The 19,572-nt window shown below is 34.1% G+C and overlaps 4 protein-coding genes across 5 annotated transcripts; 2 read left to right on the forward strand and 2 right to left on the reverse strand.

Annotated features, from left to right (window-relative positions):
• Window positions 1-245: 245 nt before the first annotated feature.
• On the forward strand, window positions 246-2,166 carry LOC115441192 (protein JTB). Its single transcript, XM_030165867.2, has 4 exons — window positions 246-497; window positions 576-730; window positions 1,039-1,132; window positions 1,765-2,166. Exons 1-4 carry the CDS (start codon window positions 442-444, stop codon window positions 1,928-1,930), a joined length of 471 nt encoding a protein of 156 aa, XP_030021727.1. The 5' UTR covers window positions 246-441; the 3' UTR covers window positions 1,931-2,166.
• Window positions 1,908-3,739, reverse strand: LOC115441190 (tRNA (cytosine(38)-C(5))-methyltransferase). Of its 2 annotated transcripts, none has more exons than XM_037438886.1 (3): window positions 3,269-3,739; window positions 2,710-3,201; window positions 1,908-2,636 (listed from the first exon to the last, which is right to left on the reverse strand). In XM_037438886.1, the coding sequence occupies exons 1-3, from the start codon at window positions 3,269-3,271 to the stop codon at window positions 2,175-2,177; spliced, it is 957 nt and encodes a 318-aa protein (XP_037294783.1). In that variant the 5' UTR covers window positions 3,272-3,739; the 3' UTR covers window positions 1,908-2,174. The 2 variants fall into 2 exon arrangements, with proteins under 2 accessions (XP_037294783.1, XP_030021725.1); XM_030165865.2 differs by having other exon boundaries at window positions 2,710-3,185; window positions 3,269-3,731.
• Window positions 3,740-4,003: 264 nt separating this feature from the next.
• On the forward strand, window positions 4,004-18,115 carry LOC115441189 (sphingosine kinase 1). The gene is made up of 3 exons (XM_030165863.2): window positions 4,004-4,907; window positions 14,702-14,801; window positions 15,704-18,115. The coding sequence occupies exons 1-3, from the start codon at window positions 4,036-4,038 to the stop codon at window positions 16,553-16,555; spliced, it is 1,824 nt and encodes a 607-aa protein (XP_030021723.1). The 5' UTR covers window positions 4,004-4,035; the 3' UTR covers window positions 16,556-18,115.
• Window positions 18,116-18,318: 203 nt separating this feature from the next.
• Window positions 18,319-19,509, reverse strand: LOC115441191 (ankyrin repeat domain-containing protein 54). Its single transcript, XM_030165866.2, has one exon. It carries the CDS (start codon window positions 19,330-19,332, stop codon window positions 18,529-18,531), a length of 804 nt encoding a protein of 267 aa, XP_030021726.1. The 5' UTR covers window positions 19,333-19,509; the 3' UTR covers window positions 18,319-18,528.
• Window positions 19,510-19,572: the final 63 nt, after the last annotated feature.

Consider the following 19,572-nt stretch of genomic DNA (forward strand, 5'->3'; position numbering starts at 1 on the left):
AAACCCGTGGAAAGAATGCTGAATAAATAGGCGCCTAAGGCGCTGGTGAGTGATAAGTTGCCATATTCCATCCATTTTGAAATTGAGGAAGGTGTGATGTTTTTAGCCCTGCTCATTCATTGTTAAGTCATAGTCCATGAGGTTCGTGATCTCTTTGTTTAATTTTTTTCACATTATTGATAATAATTACGGTAGCATAGACTTTTACCTTAGCCGAAACGAATTTAAAAATAGTCGTAATCTGTCAAGTCTGTCAAAATAATGTCAAAAAGCGTAAATTTTGCCATCTAAAATTGTCTAAAATAATTATTTTTCTCTGGTGCTTGAAGTTCGAACGAAATCAACGGAATTAATAATTTTCTTTTTTTTTTTAAGAACAGTAAATTAGTTGTAAACTAAATGTAATTTATATTATACAAAAATTATAACAAACTATCCATTATGATTGAAACATGTTCCAAAAAATGTATGCTACTTGGTACAGTTTTATTAGGAGCGTAAGTATTCACTGAGTCGTTCTCTCAAAACTAATTTGCATGAAGGTGTCACAACTTTGTAACTCGTTATTGTTTTAGGTTGAGTCTTTTAGTTTTAATACTAGAATCACACCTAGCTGACACAATATCAAGCAGTCATCGGATGAAAAACAAGACATTTCCAACAGAAAACAACTCGACGTGTTGGAAGTACCAGCCGTATAAACTCATCAGCGAATGTCATCCTTGCTCAGGTTAGCTTGTGGTTAAACTTTCAGATATCCATAATATTGATATTTGCAACAATGATACAGCCAATCACAACAAATTGGAATTGGATTGGATATTTGCAACTAACACTAGAAACTTAAAACATGACAGTACTTTCTAGTTGCTGGACATAATGTAATGAAAAGATAAATAATATTTATTTTAATTGCTTAGAAATCTTGCATGTTTTTGTGTTCAAATATGTAATGGCCAATAATTACTATTTGCAAGAGTTTTTAACTCATGATATTTCCTGTTGGAAAGATTTTTGATAATATATTTTTGGTTTCAGATTTTGAAATTAAAAGCAAGAGTATAGGAGTATGCATTCACACAAGCTTTAAAGAGATTTTAAGATGTGAAAATGGAGAAACAGTTACCAGAAGGTACAATGCTTTTAAATCTTCTAATTATGAAAAATGAGTGCTAATCATCCTAAGACATTAGTGATGTGTTTAAATAATATGCCACACAAATAAAATTGCAATGGTGCTTGCAAATTTTTGTTTGGTAGTAGTACAGTATGAACACTTAGAGTTTGGAGGTCTGAAGTTAAGCACAACACTTACACTTTTAATCTGCTTGACCCAAATGCAATAATGTTTATATTTGATATGGTACTGGTATAATTATAGTGATAATGCACAGCATCACATTAGATGGCGACACACGTTTCTGACTTGTGATAGCAGAATTTTCATAATGTACACATACCTCCTGCGAATAGAAATTGTCTAACAGGTTGTTGGAATAAGGGCCACGGCCAGTAAGGTGCAATATCAGTCTGACTGGAAATCTTCCTCTTCCATAGAGGAACACAACCATCTGTTCCTCTATTTACATGCTACAATATAAATTAATGGCAAACTTTGAAATGACCACATCTGACACAATTCACAGTAGCCAACTATAGGGATGAACTCTGATGTACCTCATTTGCCTACTAAAATATATAGTATTTAATCCAACAAAAAAATTATTAATTATCAATTAATTTTGTTTTGTGTTTTTGTTTCAGCTGTGATAGAGTGGCATATTTAGATGAAAGAGCATATTGGAAGTTCACAATATGGTCTTTTGTAATTGGCCTGTCATCTTCTCTTGCAGTCATGCTAAGGCTTAGGGTTCTTAATTATAGAGCCAAAAGAAGAGCCAGACAAATGCTTAGTAACGGATCCATATAATTTTCAATATTCAATACATGTATAAAATATATTACTAAGGAATAGTAGACTGTAAATTTGATTACAAGTTTTTATTGAAATAAGTTGACTGCTTTGTGATAAAAGCTAGTGGCATACTTGTAAAAAAAGGTATGATTAAAAAAAGTATTATTTTTACCCATATTCCAAACTTTCAAATACTGTAATTTAATAAAATATAATATTTAGCAAAATATATTTGGAATTATTAGTCAGAACTAATCTTTTATTGTTGAAACAATATTAATAGCAGTTCACTAATGACTTTAACATTGACACTGTTCCCTAGTAACCTGTAACATTGTTTTCGTGATATTTTCTCTGGAAATGTGTAAGTTTTAGGAAATGACATGAGTTTCAATACTTCTCTAGGTGTGAAGAATCTTATTTTTAACTCTTTTAAGGCATTGACAAACTCCTCACTACCAACTTCAAAACTATTTGCTCTTTTAAAACATAATTCTAAGTATTCTGGTGTAGCATCAGTGTACATAGAGCCAGTGCCTTCCACATAATGTGAATAGGCTTTTGTAACACAACAAGATCTTCTTGAGTCTTTATAACACATGTCAAATAAATTAGCTTTCCTTAACATCTTGTCCGGTACCAAATATTTGTCTTCAATATTTTTTTCAATAATCAAGTCTAAACTGTATGGTGTAGCATATGTTTTTGGGAGAGCTCTCATCTGTAAATAGAAATCATTAATTTAACAAAACATATGCAAATTTTAATAGGTAAAAGAAAAAAATAATACTTACAATTTCAGGTTTTGTTTTATAACTCCAATTTTTATTTTTTGTAGCTATGCAATAGTACCTCAGTCTGGAATTAGGCACTCCTACAGTTGATGGACACAGTAAGAACTCTTGATAAACAAATCCACACTCTTTTAACTTTTCCATAAATATGTTTCTAACTGTGGAACACTCAAATCCTTTAACATTCTCCATAAGAATATATTCAATTGTTTCTAATTGGTCTAAAATACTAATTAGATATAAAAAAGAATCAGTCCTTGAGTCATTTTCGTCTAAATACTTTCCGTTTCGTGTAAAAGGTTGACATGGTGGAGACATCAATATTGTGTTTACAGATAATTTTTGTATCTCCTTCGGTGAAAGTGCTTGAATGTTGCGATTCAATAAATTTGTATCTGGGAAATTATATTTGTAAACATCATTCGCAACTGTGTTAATATCCACGGCAGCAACTATTTCACCTGGCATATTTGTTTCTGAAAATACACAAATCTTTTTAAATTAGTAATTCTTTAATTTTAATAAATATTATTTATTTTATTGGTTGTAATATAAGTACCATTCCATGCACAATGCATGCCTCCTATACCACTATACAGTTCTAAAATCCTGTGCTTCATGTTTTCAACTTAAACAAATGTTACACTTAAATGCATGTAAAATAACTACATTAACATAAAGATAGTTAGGTAGTCTAGTTTATTTATTTTCATTAGGTATCTTCAACAAAATCTTCAATTATTGTAATTAAATTATTACATTATAGGTTATAAATAATATTTACTAGTAACTGTCAAATAGGTAGATGGTTAATTTCAGTCTGGAGTGCTGACGTAAAGACACGTACGCATTGCACACAGAAGTAAAAAACTACTTGAAGCACTCGCGTCAATATTACTTAGAGAGAATCTGAGTAATAGATTTCCATTTTTTTGCCAAATATTTATCATACCCTTAGAACCCATACATAAAATATACATAACAATGTATACAAAACGCAGGACACTGTTTTGGCATGTGTCAATTATAGAAATGTTTAAAATTGTAGCCAAAATAAACTTTTTATCTATCTATCATTCATATGTAATTTTCACAATATCACTACAACTCAATTTAATTAGGTTTTAAAAAGACTACAACATTTTACGGAACCGGTTTTATGACTCAATCACGAAGTTTATTGATAATCTCATTATCATGTCATTACGGCAATTTGCTTGACAGTATTTGAAGCATCATGTATAGCAAGCCTAAATATTAAGCACAATCTAAACGTCAAAAATGAATTAATTTGCAAGGTTGGCAAAAGTCATAATAAATTCAGTCATGGCGGATCCGAAACTCGGTAAAGACGTGCCAAACGTCGTTGAAGGTGACTCGGTTTCGAAAGAACATGTTTATCTAGAAGAAACGTTTTATATCTTGTCGAAAAAAAATTCAGTGTTCCGTGTTAGACTCACTTCGAAAGGACTATCCCTGACAAAAGAAACAGACGGCAGTTCCAAGGAACAGACCATATTATTACGCGATATCATAGGCAGCAAATGTATGAGAAGCAAGAGGCGTCGTCATGGAGCCAGTTCCTGTGTGTGCAGTTCTTTGGTGGGGCCACAACAACTCAAAGTTGTCGAAGAAAATAGCGGCGACCTAGACGAAAACGACATCAGCGCTTATTTGTATATTTACGCTTACATCTTAAAGCGTAACCGCCGTACCTTGAAAAGAGAAAGAACAACAATAACATTGCGTTTCAGGTCTTTCGATAAGTATGAAGATAACAATAGAGAGGCGCAAAAATGGAGAACGTCAATAAAGTGTTTGATAGCCGGTCAACCGATCACATACGTGCCGCCTCTCAACGATAAGAAGTTGCTCATTTTACTAAATCCGAAATCGGGTCCGGGTAAAGCTCGTGAGCTGTTTCAGACGAAGGTGGCCCCTATTCTGCAGGAGGCCGAGGTGCCGTACGATCTTCATGTGACAAAGTACGCTCAGTACGCGCGTGAATTTGTGCGCACGCGCAATGTTTACGCTTGGCGGGCGGTGGTGGCGGTGGGCGGCGACGGTGTGCTGTTCGAGGTCCTCAACGGCATGTTCGAGCGACTGGACTGGCAGCAGGCGCTCTCCGAAATACCACTCGCGATAATGCCGTGCGGCTCTGGCAATGGATTGGCGAGAACAATATGTCACCTTTACAAGTAAGTCGCTTTAGTCACATATTGAATCGGTAATGTGCAGTAACAAAATCCAATAGATCATTTTAAATGTTTGAAAATGTACTTTATATCTTTGCTAAATCATGTTATTTTTTTTCTCTATATCTGAGTAAATTGCTTGTGTTGTCATTTACTTTTATAATACCCTGGTGCAATGTTATTGTTTTTCAAATGTCTGTATTATGATGAAATTATTATTTAGTCATTTTGATCATGGGTGCAATAAATTGCATCCAATCTTGTTCCCCCTGTATAAGCTTTACCAATGACAAGTGGAAACTCCTATCAGAAAAAAAATCCAGCTCCCACAATTTAAGGAATAATTTTAGTTATATGTAACAGGAACTAAAAAGGATTTCTAACATCCGAATCCAAAAGGAACTTATATTTGCACTGTTTTTTTGGGGGTGGCAGTGATGAGAAATCATTATTCATAACAAATATATCTAAGTATTTAAGCAACAACTACCAGAAATTAAATGCTAATAAGAAAAAAAGGATAGTTGATAAATATTCATGAATTTTTTCCATCATCTGTAAACAGGTTCTGGTTTGGAACATGATTCAAGGGCAAAATGTTTAGGAAACTTTATTAAAAGTTTATAATTTACATTAATTATTAATACAAATGGATCTAAAAGGTGTTACGTTGAAACCATATTAATGAAGAATAAGGTAAATTGACACAGTTGTTATGCAAGTCGGCACATTATTTTAGGTAACGAAAGTGCATAACTTGTTGTGTTCGTTGCTACACATTTGTTTCTAAATGGATTGTTATGAAACTCGTCATGTAATGTGTGAATTTTCACCTACATGACACAATATAGCATAAAATCATGCATCAAAATTATATTGCCTCTGATATAAGTATATGTATATCTGAATAGGCAATCATATTGTATGTATGCTACTAACTACCATGATATGACTGTAATTATATCTGCACCTTCTAAGTGTCTGCATCATTTTCCTGGGCACCATTGGTAACACCCCGATTACACTATTGTTGGGTACTACTGGATTAAGTCCTTCTTCATTTTACTACTGCATTCATTGTTTGAAATAGTATATTTATAAGTACTTATACCATTAAATACCAGAGTGTACCACCATTTCCAAGTTATATGGTGTCTGGTTCAAACTTCAGAACAATACTAAGTAATTTAAGTTTCATTATTAAAATCTGTTCGAAAACCAATTATGTGTCCATAAAATATATTTTTTAATTCTGACTATAATATCTACATATATTTGCAATGACTTGCTGAGATTTTTTATCTGCATCTTGCCTGACTGGTTAATATCTAATAACTGGTTATTTAAATGAACAAATCCAGTTTGTTTCAACCTCTTGTAGTAAAATAACTATAATTACAACACACAAAATTCAGATTGTTTCAAAATTCAATTTTAAACTATATTAATAGATATAATTTTTATTGAAAATTAATAAAACTTAACCTGCTGCTTGCCTGATGGTAAGCGAAATTTCCACCCATAAACAGGAGCAACGCATTTTAGAACTTTGAATTACGAAGTACTGTTTCTTTTATTTATTTTTTATATGTTCACGACATTTTTACCCCACTGCACCTAATGGTAAGTGGAGAGGAGTGCAATAGCATGTCAAATGACGAGAGATGATCACCTTTCGACAGTCGATACAACTATGACAGCCTGTTGGAACTGGATATACAGAGGCTGATTCCGAAACGCTACACACTTACGTGAACCACTATGGTGGGTTTTAACACCTTGTGCACGGTGGTCCCGATCTAGGCGAATATAAAATATATCCTACCACCAGCACTATGGTGCACTACTGCTGCGCTCGTTCACTACTTGTTACTTTTACCCTGGGACATAGAATCTTCCTTACATTATGCTCAGTAATTACCCTGGATACAATGTCCTTCAATCCAAAACACAGCAGTGCATGTAAACAAGTGGCAGTAGCAATAGACATACCGAGGCTAACTACCTAGATTGACCCCTCCCCAAACTACCATCAGTATATACACTGCTAATGTGCAATGGTTCTTTTGTAATATACATAATATATTTATTTTTATATCAAGCCTTTTAAAGGAAGTCCCTGAAATATACAGAAAAATATGCTACAAGCTGCAAGAAGTTTTATAAATTTATAAACAGTATTTTTAATTATTAAGATATGTAATTTTTTTATTTATCTTTGTAATTAACCTCGGATGGTCTCCAACACTGCTCTACACTCAACATATTTTAAAGATAGTAACACCTGCATGTGTTTATTGCTCATCTATTTCAACACTTAAATCTGCAGATAACCTATTTTAAAAAGTTATGTGTTTTTTTTTAATCTTCGTATTAAACAACTAACATGTTCATCGGGCTAAGATTTCAATATACACCTGCACAGGCTTCATTGTCATAAAGCAATTTCAGAATTTTATCTCATGTATGATAACATTTTTTATCTCATACTTATCTATAATACAAAAGTGCAATTTAAAAATAAATTATAGTGTCTACTAAAAATATGATGTTTGATTGTCGTAAAGCTTTTCTTATTATTTTTTTTGTTACAAAACATGGTCATTATACTTAACATGTGGTTAATTAGTGTTATAGTCCAAATCTAGTGTTGAAAGATTGGTATTCTTCAAATATTAATGGTAAAAGATTAATGTAACTTAAAGTAGAATACTGGTAACTGACATCAGAATTATGAATCGTTATTAATAAAAGTAATAGGTACTGCAATAATTATTTGCACAAAATATCAAGAAATGCTCTAAAAATTAAAGTGTTTTGTGGTGCTTAATTCAGATAATTATATGTATAAAACACATGTTTCAAAACACATGCTGGTTTGCATGTTTTATTTAAAATAAACAGATATAAAAAAAAATATTACTATATTATTTTGCGCGCGGCTTTACCCGCCTGAAAGTGTTTTCCGGGATAAAAGTCCCGCTATATACTTTCTCGGGATAGAAAAAGCCTTTATCCTTCCTAGGGTCTCAAGTTATCTTCTTACCAACTTTCATCGAAATCCGTTGGATAGTTTTTCAGTTTATCGCATTTATACAGATAGACAGATGCGGCGAGGGACTGTTTTATAATATAATTTTTAAAACATTTTAAGAGTAACAATTCTGTCATACATGATTGTTGCGTAACTTCAACCGTTTACGCAGCGTACGCAACGGAAGCTCCTAAAGGAATAAATTTCCCCAGTTTTTGCAACATTGTTCATTGATGCTCCGCTCCTATCGGTCATAGCTTTACTCGATAAATGGGCTTTCCAACACTAAAAGAATTTTCCAATTCGAACCAGTAGTTCCTGTAATTAGCACGTACAAACAAACTCTTCAACTTTATAATATAATAGTATAGATAAATAGATTAGTCTAAGCCTTGTAACAAAAACGAAACAAAAAATGTTGTTTGTTTCGTGCATTCAATTTGAGGGCATACACATCACTATAATGCAAGGTTGCGTTATATCATGTTACACTCAGCAAATGCAGGTTAATGGGTTGGGTTAAACCATTTAATGAGGCCAACATACGTTTTGACAACTTTTGTATGGTAAAACTACTACTAGACATCCTTGTTTCTGCAATGCTGACCGAAATTCAATTTCGATCGATCGCGAAAATTTACTAATCAGGATGAAGCATGTATGACTTTCTTACTAATAAACAATAGCAATTGGCATTGTTTATTAAATATTGTAATGACAAAAAGTGCTTCAATTTGTTTGTCGTGTTACATAGAGTAGGAACAAAATTTATATTGACATGATATTCTACTGTAATGCATAAACAAGGTATCTAATACGAATAAAATGAGTACATTTTATCTTTTTAACTTACATCAATATTAATAAATGCCTTGCTTAGTTATCTATCAGATTAAATAGGTATGTGTAACCAAATATTCTGTGTACAAGGACATTGGTGTTCAGATTTTTCTTGGATGTCCATTGTTTAGACTAAAATTGACTGCTCATTATTTATTAAAATATCTCCTTCCCACTTTCTCATACGAACTGCATTTCAAGTTTCATCGAAATTCGTTGGGTAGTTTTTGAGTTTATCCCTTTCTGACAAGCAGACAGATGGAGCGGGGGACTTTGTTTATTAACTTATTTTTTTGAACTTTTTAGTAGGAGTAATTTCTCATACATGATTTTTACGTAACTTTAATCGTTTACGCAGCGCACGCAGCGGAAACTATCAAAATGGATATATTCTTGCCGTTTTTGCTTGCAACATTTTTCATTGATGCTCTGCTCTTATTGGTCATAGCGTGAAGTTATATAGCCTTCCTTAATAAATGGGCTATCTAAAACTAAGAGAATTTTGCCATTCTAACCGAAATTTCTTGAGATTTACGTGTTTAAACAAACAAATATTTTTTGCAATTATATCAGTAGTATATTTTAGTAGTATAGTGTCTAACATTCGCGTAAACGTAGGAAATCATTATATATTTTTTTAGTTAAAAAGAAGGATCATTTACAAAATTGTTATTCATTTTTTAAATCGTTAATATCATGTGATTATTGTGTGTCAATATTTAAAACATTGGATATGAGATCTCAGGCAATAGCATATGAGAGTTACGACATAATCCAATCAATTGATTATTCCTGATAAAATTGGCTCTTTGGTTGTTATCTGTTAAGTTAAAAGCGTGTGTTGTGTTTTAATCAAAAGGTGATAGTTGTTGATAACAATAATAAATTTCAACTAGGTAATTATATATTTAAAAATCTTTCGAGAGGCACATGTCTTAATAAATATACCTATGGTGTAACGATAATGCGTATTGGTTTCGAAATTTAAGTATTCTTTTCCTTGAGAGATCATAAGTCTATTGATTTTTTACGTAAATTGTAAAGAAAACAACAAAAAACTATTACAGTAATTACTTGTAAGTTTTTTTAATTTTTAACAGTTTAGATCTTGACAGCATCGCATCAAAGCGAACAGCGTTGCGCAAATGACCTTGTCTAAAATATAGATCTATTGAGTCAGATATTGGAAATTCTGTAGGAATTACACTTAAACCTGTGATGATAACTAAAGTAATATAATTAATGGGTAATTGTTTGACATAAATAGATTGGGCTATAGCAGGGAGTTATGGTTTCGGCGAATAAAAAATTTACGACTTCCGATTAGCAAATTATTTTTTTAAATAGCTGCAGTATCGTGTTGTATACAGTTTTTTTTTATCAAAGTTGGTTTTGTTAAGGTGTCCATCTGTTGCGTTTTTCGTCGTTTGTAATGTTATCTTATATCTTTTCCCAATCCAAGCTATCTGAACATGATTTTGCATCTGCCTCGTACATTATCACATCAAACACTTGCGGTTTGACGTCAACGACTTATTCATATTCATGAAAATACATGTCGTTTTAAGCCTTTATATTAGTCGTGTCCATAGTCAGTTTGAGCTTTAAATTTTAATCAAGTTTCTATAAGCCTATCTTCCATTTTCTTTACGTATTTCTTCTATATGTGCGACAGTATTTTCAAACCGTTCGGTGTTTCGAATTCTAACAAATTATTCATCTGAATGCATATTATTTTTGTCAGATATGTACATTCTGCGTATGTTAAATAAATTACGGCATGGCATGGACTTTGTACTTACTCATTATAATTATGAAGAAGGTACATTTTTGATATTTCCAATTTTTTTTCTGATACAGTGCAATTTCACTCGAGGGTATCAGAATAAAAAAAACATAGGCTGGGGATACCGGAGAGGGATGGCGAACCGTTAATGGTTAACGTGCCATTATTAAAAAAAAAATAGGGTCCCTCATGTGCCATTTAGGACCGGTTTTGTCTATCCGAGTACCCCCTTTTAGCGACTTTTTTATGACCCAACTATTTGCTTTTTTATCCGGGTTTGGCCAAATGGCTTCACTGCACCTGATGTTAAGTGAAGTGAAGCCTAAAGATAGACACATATACAATGTTCGAAATATTACTTGCGTGCCCGAATTATTTTATCATGCGCCACCACTGGCACGCGTGCCGTTGGTTCACCATCCCTGACGTAGGATATATGCATTTAGATGGAAATAAACGTACAAAATAATTATTAAATCCAAAGTGTAATATTTAATACCAGTATATTAATTAAATAAGAGTAAATTGGAGCATATTGTAATATCCATTAGTCATAAAAATAATTGGTTCCTCGTTATCAATTGATTTTTTTATCTAACGTTCTTGAAATATAGATTCTTTGTGACCTTTCTAATTGTTTTGTTCTTTTTTTTTGTGGAGCTTAAATAAAAATAAATAACTGTGTCAAAACAATAACGAATGCTAAATGCGTATTAGTACTGCGTCACACTACTTACTTACTGATGACGATGCTGAAGTCGTCAAAATTCAATATTTTAAGTTTTTGTATGAAGTTATGGGGCGAGGCTTTGGGAAGCGTCAGTTTCATCCTTTTAATTTGCTACCATGTCCTAACTAGAACACACTGGGTTGGACAGTGGACATTGCTTTGCGGCAAAAATACCCAAAGCGTGTTGCTGTGTTATTTATATGGATTCTCATGTCAGCTCGTATAGTCGCGGCGTGGGAGTTCCATATTTTGGTTGATATTATAAATTTTTATGTCCCAATGTTGCCGTTGCCAAAAATCTTGTGACCTTTAGAGTATGTACTGTGCACTTGACATCACAATTATTTCTATGTGAGGCACTGGGAATTTTGATCGACATCGGATAATATTTAACTAACTTTACATACGTAGAATTTTCTAAAAGGAAGTAGTTTTATGTTTGACTTGCTTATTATGTATATGACTTGCTTAATATGTTATAGATGACGATTATAAAGATATTCAGTTTTATTTTGCAGGGAATTGAAGCTTTTTATTAAGAATTGACTGATAGTACTCGCTACGATCCCTCTTGTATTACGCATGTTTTTAAGCGACAATGATTAACCATTAAGTAATTACATACGTTTTGCAATCTCTATATAAACAACTCAAATTTTTGTGTATGAAGACCAATATAAAGTTAAGGATGAAAGTTTAATAAGAATAATTTGCTGAGTAAACATAATAATATAACAAATTGCAAAGAAAAATTACCGGATTTTATACCATTTGGATGTCTGCCAAGTTTCTTTATAAGTTATGATAAAGAAAGGAAGAATGAGCTGCCACTAGTGCTGGACCTATTTCCGTCATTGTCTCGATAATTAGACTGACCTAAATACATACATTTTAGAATTTAAAATTCAAAACATTAGAAAATGACGAGTCATATGGTTGCGTAGTGAGTTCCTTCTTGTTAAAGTTAGTCATGTCGTGTAAAAAATTATTTACAGTCACATTACATTACGATAATAACCAACGGCCACACATAACGTTGTGTTACGTGATTGAAAAGGCGTCGTGATTCAAGTCGCTTGGTCTGTTTTTTCCGAAGTGAAAGATCGGAAATTCATTTCTAGCTTACTCGACTTCGGTATTAAAATACCAAATATACTTATAATAAATCTGTAGAGAGGTCAATTCTGTACATGAAATATATTTCCAAAATAACTATCAGGGGGTGATTAGGGATGGATACTGATTCCAAAAATGCAATTAGTAAAATTTTTGTCTGTCTGTCTGTCTGTCTGACTGTCTGTCTGTCTGTCTGTCTGTCTGTCTGTATAACCGTTATAGAAACAAAAACTACTCGACGGATTTTAACGAAACTTGGTACAATTATTTGTCATACTCCTGTGCTGGTTATAGTATACTTTTCATCACGCTACAATTAATAGGAGCAGAGCAGTGAAGGTAAATGTTGGGAAAACGGGAGAAGTTATTCCATTTTTTAAGCTTCCGTCGCGTGTGCACCCTTAATGGTTAAAGCTACACAGAAAACATGTATGACGGAAATGTTCTCCTTAAAATTATGTAAAAAATATCCCACGACAGCAAATGTCTATCTTTTATGGTTGACTCACAATAACACGTGTAACTCCCGATAGCTTAGCAGTTCGAAGCTTTCTCATTATATTTGTCTACTCTTACGTTTATAACACTCTCAGTCATCCCTAATTAAAAATGTTAACATTATTAAATATTCCATAAAAAAGAATCATAGAAATCGGTATAGAAACACCAAAGTTATACATGAAATACGCTAATAATAAGCCATCATGCGTGAATACTGAATCATGCTATAAGGATGATTTTTGTATATATATAAGGTCGCGAACGCACAGGCAGGCGGCTTGCTTGGCACCTAGAGGCTAGCGAATCACCTAGCGAGTAGCTTCGTTAAACGAACATTCTCGAACGTTCGCGACCGGCTCCATTTTTGAAGTCCGAAATCCACGCGGGCGAAGCTGCGAGCGGAAGCTAGTACCAAATAAAACGAAGAATTTAAAATTTAATCTATACTTATAATAAATCTGTAGAGAGGTCAATTCTGTACATGAAATATATTTCCAAAATAAATAACTATCAGGGGGTGATTAGGGATCGATACTGATGCCAAAAATGCAATTAGTAACATTTTTGTCTGTCTGTCTGTATAACCGTTATAGAAACAAAAACTACTCGACGGATTTTAACGAAACTTGGTACAATTATTTGTCATACTCCTGTGCTGGTTATAGTATACTTTTCATCACGCTACAATTAATAGGAGCAGAGCAGTGAAGGGAAATGTTGGGAAAACGGGCGAAGTTACTCCATTTTTTAATCTTCCGTCGCGTGTGCAACCTTAATGGTTACAGCTACGCAGAAATCATGTATGACGGAAATGTTCTCCTTAAAATTATGTAAAATATATCCCACGACAGCATAATATGTCTATCTTTTATGGTTGACTCACAATAACACGTGTAACTCTCGATAGCTTAGCAGTTCGAAGCATTCTTATTATATTTGTCTACTCTTACGTTTATAACACTCTCAGTCATCTCTAATTAAAAAGTTAACATTATTAAATATTTCATAAAAAAGAATCATAGAAATCGGTATAGAAACACCAAAGTTATACATGAAATACACTAATAATAAGCCATTACGTGTGAATACTGAATCATGCTATAAGATTCCTTCGATTTCACCAGGATCCCATCATCAGACCCTGACCGGACAATCGGACCACCTGCATACCACCATACATTAAAAAAACATCCCGACAAATTGAGCACCCCTCCATTTTTGAAGTCCGAAATCCACGCGGGCGAAGCTGCGAGCGGAAGCTAGTAATGAATAAAATATGATATCGCCTTTGTTTTAAATGAATATAGTTAGGCACATGTAGCGATCTTGCAAAGTTTTAATTGGCTATTAATCTACTTTATTATTTCGCCATGAACCCGTATTAGCAAGCGCTTTGGATTAAGGTCCAAACTCCATACAAAGTTTCTACTCAAATCAATAATTGCACATGTTTTTATGTAATTTCTCACTTGTACTGTATGCCAGTCGTTGGACTTTAAACATGGAATTTTCCTCCATATCGTAGGTATCAGACAGCAAATTAATATCCACCTTGATCCAGTAGAACCACTTGTAAACGCTCATATACACTTTTATTATGACTTAACTAGTAAAAGTCCCCTTGAACAAGTTTACGAAGGTAATTATTTAAGCATAATTTCCGTTAAAGTAAATAATGTCCTTTACGTTAAAATTCACAAATCTATATTTATCTACGTCTTGTAAAACATTACGTCATCTTTTAATGATGTTGATTATCGAAGGTAAAAAAATGTTTTTTTTTGTTGCAGTGAGCCGTACATTCCTCAAAACTTAACTGGACTTTCTATGGCACTGGTCAAGAACAAAACAGCACCGATGGACGTAGTTAGAATTGAAACCAAAACTAAAGTAAGTATGTTAGCCGAAATCATTGTAAGATCATCTTTTTCTATTTACGTGTCTATGACAATATATTGTGCAAACATAATTGTCGCGATGAGCTGAAAATGACCATCAAACGACAAAATGTGCGTCTTATTTTTTTGTATGTCGTTTATTACCTTGTAGCGGTGTAAAGTTAAACACCGCTGTAGAGGAAGAGATGGTTGCGTTCCTCTATGGAAGGGGAAGATTCCCAGTCAGGCAGATGTTGCGCCTGACCGGCCGCGGCCCCTCCATAGAGGAATGTAACCATCTGTTCCTCTACAGCGGTGTTTACCTTTACACCGCTACAGTGGTGACCCCGAAGTGATGGCGGTGTATGCATCGATTGTACCGCCACAATCTTAATTTAAGGGTTTGATGAAATATATCGTCGCTGGATGAAATAGATATGAATGGTTATCGAAGCCGGATGTAATCAGGTTTATTGGAATATTCCATAATTATTCATTTATATAAAACTAATGAGTTCATCATCATCATCAGCCACGTAAAATCTACTGCTGAACATAAGCCCCCCTAAAGTTTTCCATAAAAAATGAGTTCGCTCGCTATAAAAAGGGGAAAAGGTGGGTACATGTTCAAATGTGCTATGTATGTACCTTAGGTACAATATTCAATTGACTACGTCCGTCAAAACAAACAACGGGTGTTCAATTTGCGGATACAATTAGTGTTAAGTCTTTTCATACTTTAATGTTGATATTCTGCTATTATCTTATAAACGTGTTATCATAAGTGGACTTAATGCTAACGTATTGTTACTGTGCCGCCATATAATCACGATCACATAATTATATTTTATGAGATTCATAAGCCATGTGTCATCATTTACAGATTTTTTTTATTGTGTTTCTGTTTGATCGCAGATTATGTTTTCGTTTCTGTCCGTGGGTTGGGGCCTGCTGTCAGATATCGACATCGAAAGCGAGAGATTACGAGCCATCGGGGGTCAAAGGTTCGCTGTTTGGGCGGTGGCCAGATTGCTCGGTCTGAGGCGGTACAAGGGCACATTGAGCTACGCGAAAATAAAGGATGTCAGCAATCTTCCTAAAGCGAAACAACCGTTGACCCTCAGTCACAGCGTGAGTCAGGACGGTGCGCTCGACTCTCCCGACGCGGAAGCGTTCATCGACTGCGACGAGAATTCGGAAGTGTTCACCAACGCGATGAACGGTAAACACCATCAGCGGGTGGACTCGTGGTACTCGGTGAACTCGCGTCGTAGCGCGTTCTTCAGCACGCGTGGCTCCGAGTACCACAGCGTGACGAGCGGCGGGTCGGAGACGCGCTCGCCGGCGCATGCGTGCATGCACGGCCCCGCGTCGCACCTGCCCGCGCTGGTGTCGACGCTGCCCGCCCACTGGGTGCACGAGCACGGCGAGTTCGTGATGGTGCACGTGTCCTACCAGCCGTACATCGGCGAGGACTTCCTGTTCGCGCCGCGCTCCACGCTCTCCGACGGTGTTATGTGGATGTTGATCATCAAGGCGGGCATATCTAGGTCGCAGTTACTCTCGTTCCTGCTCGGCGTCAGTAACGGTACTCACGTCGATATGGACAACGAGTACATCAAAATGGTTCCTGTAAGCGCATTTAGGATAGTTCCGGAGGGTCCCAACGGCTACCTCACGGTGGACGGCGAGCTTGTCGAGTACGGGCCTATCCAAGCCGAGATTTTCCCCAATATAGTTAACCTTTTGGTGCCAGATTTAAAATAACATCAATTGCAGATTGAACAATTTAGAAAATTAAGAATCTTTCAAAATGACTGATATAGTTACATATACCACAAAACCGAGCCGATGCGAGTGCAATACGATGAAGTATAACGCTGTTTAGTGAAGTTTAAAACTTTTGGTTGTATATTTAAACATCTATTATTATTTGTTAAATGAAGATTATGTTCCAAGGCACCTACCAAAGCAATGTTAACGGTAATCATTCATTCCATGAATGTTGTGATTTAATTTACTTTGAATTGGTTCAATTGTGAATGTGATATTGTGATAAGAAAACATAGCTTGAATAACGCGTATAGTAGCTAGTCAGAGAACAAGACAAACAATGAATTAGTGCCAAATATTCAGCACTCTAAAATATGTTCAATTTACAATTTAATGGAATTGATTGTTTTAACGGATATGTTTGCTCAAACGTAGAGCAGTTACCTTGATTGCTACTTATGATATTTAAGTAACACGCGCTACATAGTAGATGTGTAATTAGCTTGAAGCAGATAATTATTTTTTTTCAAACAGTTGCATTTTTCACATTGGAGAGATATTTGCTGTGCTCTCTTTGTTAATTATATTGATGTAATATATTTATTTCTATACAGTTTTCGAGTGTTCTCTAAAATATCTCTAATTGTATTATGTTTATTGTTTACAACAGTATTTGAGTAGTAAATATAAAATAAGTATGTGTATATAAAGTAAGATTTAAATGTATTTAAATCAAATGGAATCTTAACTCCATCCATAACTATCAATAAACTTGATAATATTACAATAAACATTTCTTCTTCGGTGTTTCCTGCAATCAATGTCATTTTAAATGATTGTTAGTGTTATATTTACTGTAGTACATAGATACATATAGATGAAATTAACTTGCCTTCACTTATAATTACGGTCTAAGGTTGTACTGTAAGTAATTATTTAAATGGGTTGGGACTGTTAATGTAACTTAATTATTGTATTTAGCAGTATTAATGTAATGTTAGTTATTATTTTATATTTCTGTGATAATAATTATTCTGCCATACAAAACATTTATTTGGATTTGCCAATGTTAACAAAAAAATGTTTACAACCCCAGTAATGCCTAATTATTGTGATATTTGTTGGATGTACCTACTAATTTTGATTTTTATCTATGTATATTTTTTTATTGCAAGCATTTACCTATGTAATTAATGTAACATCAGCAATTTATAAAGATTTTTTAGAATTTTCAATAATGCACAAACTTTTACTATTTTTCCTGTATTTCTGGTAGAATACAAGCTGTGAATAGTGAATTTATATCGAGTAAAAACATTAATTGTTGTCAGTTGTGTACATTCCATGTCTGTGAGGTGTTTACTGTGTAGGTTTGTGGGCTTCAAATTTATATGTTAAAGTTAGTCAAATTGGTGGTTTAAAAATGTTTATAATATTATTGAAATGTATAATTTATCCTCAGGGAACTTTGGGAACTATTTGCATTATTGTAAATTGAAGTTGATTCATTTGTAAATTCTAAGAATTTGTTGTTATTAAATGATTATTGCATAATGAGTTGATATTATTTTTTATGAAATAAAATCTATTATTTTGATTACTACAGTATTTGAGGATACATCAAAAATCATTAATTATAGTATTAAGAAGTGACGTAATGGAAATGTCTGTTTTTGCTTCGACTCATGTGAATTAATTTTTTGTTAATGATATCATAATATTTATGGTGGGAATGTGGCAAAAATGAAACAATGTTATAATAAAATTAATAAAGTTTATTCATCTTATCAACATACATAACTATGAATCAAATTGTTTTACTTACAATTAGTTACAGACTATGAAAAAAATACAATGTCACCTATTACATTACATTCATAAACATTATATTAGATAAATTGTGAGCTCTAATTTTAGGCAGCATTTGTAAAACAGTCTTTGTATTCCTGAACCTCAAAAAGGTATGATTATCTTAGTTTCAGTGAATCTAGACTGTCAAGTAGATTTTGCACCTCAGAGTCAACCTGTTCACGTGTGCTCACCTGTCCCAGGAGCCGTTCTCGTACAGACTCCAGCTCAGCTGCATCCGCCTTTTGTATCTTCATGTACTTTAACATCATTTCCACAACCAGACATATCTCACCAATCAGTTGGCGAGTCTCTTCGTAATGTCCAGCACCACTTGGTCTCATTTGTATAAGTTTCAACTTGCTTTGTGCAAGTTGTATGGGGTTGCGTCCGTTCTTATCATGTGAACTGACATCAGTTCCAGCATCAAGTAACTCGATCACCACTGGGATGTGACTGGTGCAGGCTGCCAGGTGCAATGGTGTGTTGCCCAGTGTGTCCTTAATGTTAGGGTTAGCACCATTCCGTATGAGTACCCGGACTACGTCGACGTATCCTCGACAAGCGGCTAAATGAAGGGGGCTTCTTTTGTGTTCATCTGAAGAGTTTGGATCTGCACCAGACAAAAGTAGTTTTTCAACTAGTTCAGTGTTATTGGTAGACGCAGCGAAACGGAGTTTTTGGTTCCTAGATGCACTAATTGTGCCACCGTATCTGTATTTAAGGCGACAGTGTCTGGCTTTCGTGGTACACTTTATTTTGCCCACATGATCGTGCGGCTCGTCTAATATGTCTACAGGCATAGCTTGACCGAACTGACTGATTGGTATAGCAGGGGGATTGAATTCTATCACACACTGAGAATGATCAAACAGAGGATTATCGCTGCTCTCATTACTCGTATCAACTCCGGAATCGGTCATTGTAAGAGTATCTTTGATTATGTGAAACACTATAGCATTTCCAAAACAATAAAAATGGATTGTAAGACAAAAATTGTCTTTTCGTAAATTATTCTTGATAAAGAAAGAAAGTTTTTAGCAAGTATCAAACTTGTCCCAGTACAAAGCTAACAAAATAACATTGTCAAAAATGCAAAATGACATGATAGCATGTGTCAAAATTAATCCATAGATAGTAATTCAAATAGACTGCATGGTTAA

Source organism: Manduca sexta, chromosome 15 (genome assembly GCF_014839805.1).
Source record: "Manduca sexta isolate Smith_Timp_Sample1 chromosome 15, JHU_Msex_v1.0, whole genome shotgun sequence".
NCBI classification, from domain to species: domain Eukaryota; kingdom Metazoa; phylum Arthropoda; class Insecta; order Lepidoptera; family Sphingidae; genus Manduca; species Manduca sexta.

Bases quoted from the DNA above. Each gene is read 5' to 3' on its own strand.
- LOC115441191 (XM_030165866.2), bottom strand. From the start codon at position 19,332: ATGACCGATTCCGGAGTTGATACGAGTAATGAGAGCAGCGATAATCCT.
- LOC115441189 (XM_030165863.2), top strand. From the start codon at position 4,036: ATGGCGGATCCGAAACTCGGTAAAGACGTGCCAAACGTCGTTGAAGGT. The intron at 4,908-14,701 runs GTAAGTCGCTTT...TTTTTGTTGCAG, and splicing joins ACAATATGTCACCTTTACAA to TGAGCCGTACATTCCTCAAA. The intron at 14,802-15,703 runs GTAAGTATGTTA...GTTTGATCGCAG, and splicing joins GAATTGAAACCAAAACTAAA to ATTATGTTTTCGTTTCTGTC.
- LOC115441192 (XM_030165867.2), top strand. From the start codon at position 442: ATGATTGAAACATGTTCCAAAAAATGTATGCTACTTGGTACAGTTTTA. The intron at 498-575 runs GTAAGTATTCAC...TTATTGTTTTAG, and splicing joins GGTACAGTTTTATTAGGAGC to GTTGAGTCTTTTAGTTTTAA. The intron at 1,133-1,764 runs GTACAATGCTTT...TTTTTGTTTCAG, and splicing joins GGAGAAACAGTTACCAGAAG to CTGTGATAGAGTGGCATATT.
- LOC115441190 (XM_030165865.2), bottom strand. From the start codon at position 3,329: ATGAAGCACAGGATTTTAGAACTGTATAGTGGTATAGGAGGCATGCAT. The intron at 3,186-3,268 runs GTACTTATATTA...GTGTATTTTCAG, and splicing joins CATGCATTGTGCATGGAATG to AAACAAATATGCCAGGTGAA. The intron at 2,637-2,709 runs GTAAGTATTATT...TTCTATTTACAG, and splicing joins ATAAAACAAAACCTGAAATT to ATGAGAGCTCTCCCAAAAAC.